Source organism: Nanorana parkeri, unplaced genomic scaffold (assembly GCF_000935625.1).
Source record: "Nanorana parkeri isolate BGI_ZX_2015 unplaced genomic scaffold, ASM93562v1 scaffold947, whole genome shotgun sequence".
Lineage (NCBI taxonomy): Eukaryota > Metazoa > Chordata > Amphibia > Anura > Dicroglossidae > Nanorana > Nanorana parkeri.
In genome coordinates, this window is record NW_017307215.1 from 94,746 (window position 1) to 97,179 (window position 2,434).

At 48.8% G+C, this 2,434-nt stretch overlaps 1 protein-coding gene across 1 annotated transcript in view; it reads left to right on the plus strand.

Moving 5' to 3' along the window:
- The window catches only part of ADAM15 (ADAM metallopeptidase domain 15), a 38,851-nt gene that overhangs the window by 8,240 nt on the left and 28,177 nt on the right, over positions 1–2,434 (plus strand). Inside the window, exon 3 of the mRNA XM_018566418.1 lies at positions 1,203–1,276. Coding sequence (XP_018421920.1) covers positions 1,203–1,276 — 74 coding nt within the window. The remainder of the gene's footprint in view (positions 1–1,202; positions 1,277–2,434) is intronic.

Sequence of the window (2,434 nt, forward strand, 5' to 3'; positions counted from 1 at the left end):
AATCCCTCCCTGATAGGATCCTGGACCCGCCATAAATCCCTCCCTGATCGGATCCTGGACCCGCCTTAAATCCCTCCCTAATAGGATCCTGGACCCGCCATAAATCCCTCCCTGATAGGATCCTGGACCCGCCATAAATCCCTCCCTGATAGGATCCTGGACCCGCCATAAATCCCTCCCTGATAGGATCCTGGACCTGCCATAATTCCCTCCCTGATAGGATCCTGGACCTGCCATAATTCCCTCCCTGATAGGATCCTGGACCCGCCATAAATCCCTCCCTGATCGGATCCTGGACCCGTCATAATTCCCTCCCTGATAGGATCTTGGACCCGCCATAAATCCCTCCTTGATAGGATCCTGGACCTGCCATAATTCCCTCCCTGATAGGATCCTGGACCTGCCATAATTCCCTCCCTGATAGGATCCTGGACCTGCCATAATTCCCTCCCTGATAGGATTCATAGTCGATCGCCTATCAGCTGTTGGAAGTTTCACCTTATTTTATTGTGGGATTTTGCCCCCTCTGCTACTCTGTGTGATTCCATCCCATCAAATCCTATAAGGGGACCTGTTACTGTTTTGTGTGCACGGACATACCCCTCCAAGGTCTGCTTTTACCTTTTCCCTTCCTGCCAGCTAATTCTGTACTGGATAAAACCCTTTCACTTCCAGGTATCGGGGTTGGGGATGGGGATTTCTTTTGTTTACAATTTATGTAAAAATCTTTGTAAAAACCTTAAACAGGGTACACCTATGACAAGGGATTCACAGAGCACTATGGGTTTTCTAAAAAATAGAGGCGGTAGCTGTTTGCCTTCAGGCTCTCTCTCTCTAATTGAAGCTGCACAGAGCAAGAAAATGGGTAGGGAGCAGTCACTCCTCACTATCTGTACTGTGTTCACATCACTACCGGAGCAGTCTCTTGTCTGATCCCTCTTCTTCCTGCACGGGTACCGTGATCACCCCACTACCCGAGCAGTCTCTTGTCTAATCCCTCTTCTCCCTGCACGGGTACCATGATCACCCCACTACCCGAGCAGTCTCATGTCTGATCCCTCTTCTCTCTCCATCTGTACTGTGATCACCTTTTTACCTGAGCACTCTCTTGTCTGATCCCTATTCTCTCTGCATGGGTACCATGTTCACCTTACCAGCTAAGCAGTCTCTTGTCTGATCCCTCTTCTCTCTCCTTCTCCTAGGACCCTCCCAGCCACCTGCAGCTGTCTTTGGTCATAAATGGGACTTGGATCCACATGAAGCTTCAACAGAATCGGTACGTGTTCAGGATTTCAGATGGGGGGGGAGTTGGCGGGTGCACCTGTCACAAAAAGATAACCTGAGACAGAGTGATAGAAGGTCCCCATACCTACCAGTATATACCATTCCCTTATCATAATCCACTCCAGAGCCCTCTGGGAGCCGATGGTTTGAATTAGTACATCTAGGTGTCTTCCAATGAAAAGTCAGGGGCCACATGTTCTTGGGTTATGGTTGCAGGGACGGTGATGAGCTGGGTGTGGGGCGAGGGGAGGGGTTCTCACCCCTAAATTCGGCCATCGTGTGATTAAACTTCTTAGTTTCCTTCTGAAGCCGTCTATGGAAAATGAACGTGTTACAAATGTTTAGCAGCTGTTTTGTCTTCTGTGACGGAGGACAAATTCCTATTTTTCAGCGGTCGGGTTACGCAACAACCGAGCAACCATTGTAGATACGAGGGTACAACAAGTCGTAAACAGCTCAGACAGCCAAAAAAAATACGTTGTATCCCCCTCCCTGTCTCAGGGAGGTGATGTCATGAAATACGGGATCTGCGTACATTCCGAAACAGATCCATCGTTTTACCGATCACTCCGGACCTTCCTTACATGTTGGGTTATCCTGCCAGACTATTTATGATTAGACTTCACAGCTCAGTTGCCAGATAGAAGGTCTTGGGGTGCCAGATAGTGGGGGGGGGTGGAGTACAATAGGGGAGTTTGAGCTACGATAGAGGGACGGAGCAGGGGGGTTGCGTTTAAAAAGTGACAGAGGGGGGATTGGGGTACAGTTGATGGATAAAGAAGTCACCGGCACTCCAATATTCACTCATCCAGCCCGTCCTTTATTGACGTTGGAAGGTTACATCAAGTGGGTTTAGGGTGTAATAGGAGGACAGGGGGCAGATTAGGGTACAATAGAGGGACAGAGGGGGGAACTGAGTTATGATTAGGGGGAGGGGGGGATTGGACTACAATAAAAAGGATTAGTGTATAATAGAGGGATGGTGGGATTTGGGTGCCAATAGCAGGACAGAGGGGAGAATAAGGAATAATAGAAGGACAGAGAGGATGATTGGGGTGCAATAGAGGGACAGAGGGGTTATTAGTGTATAATAGAGGGATGAGGGGATTGGGATGCATTAGAAGGACAAAGGATGAAATGGGCTTTAGAA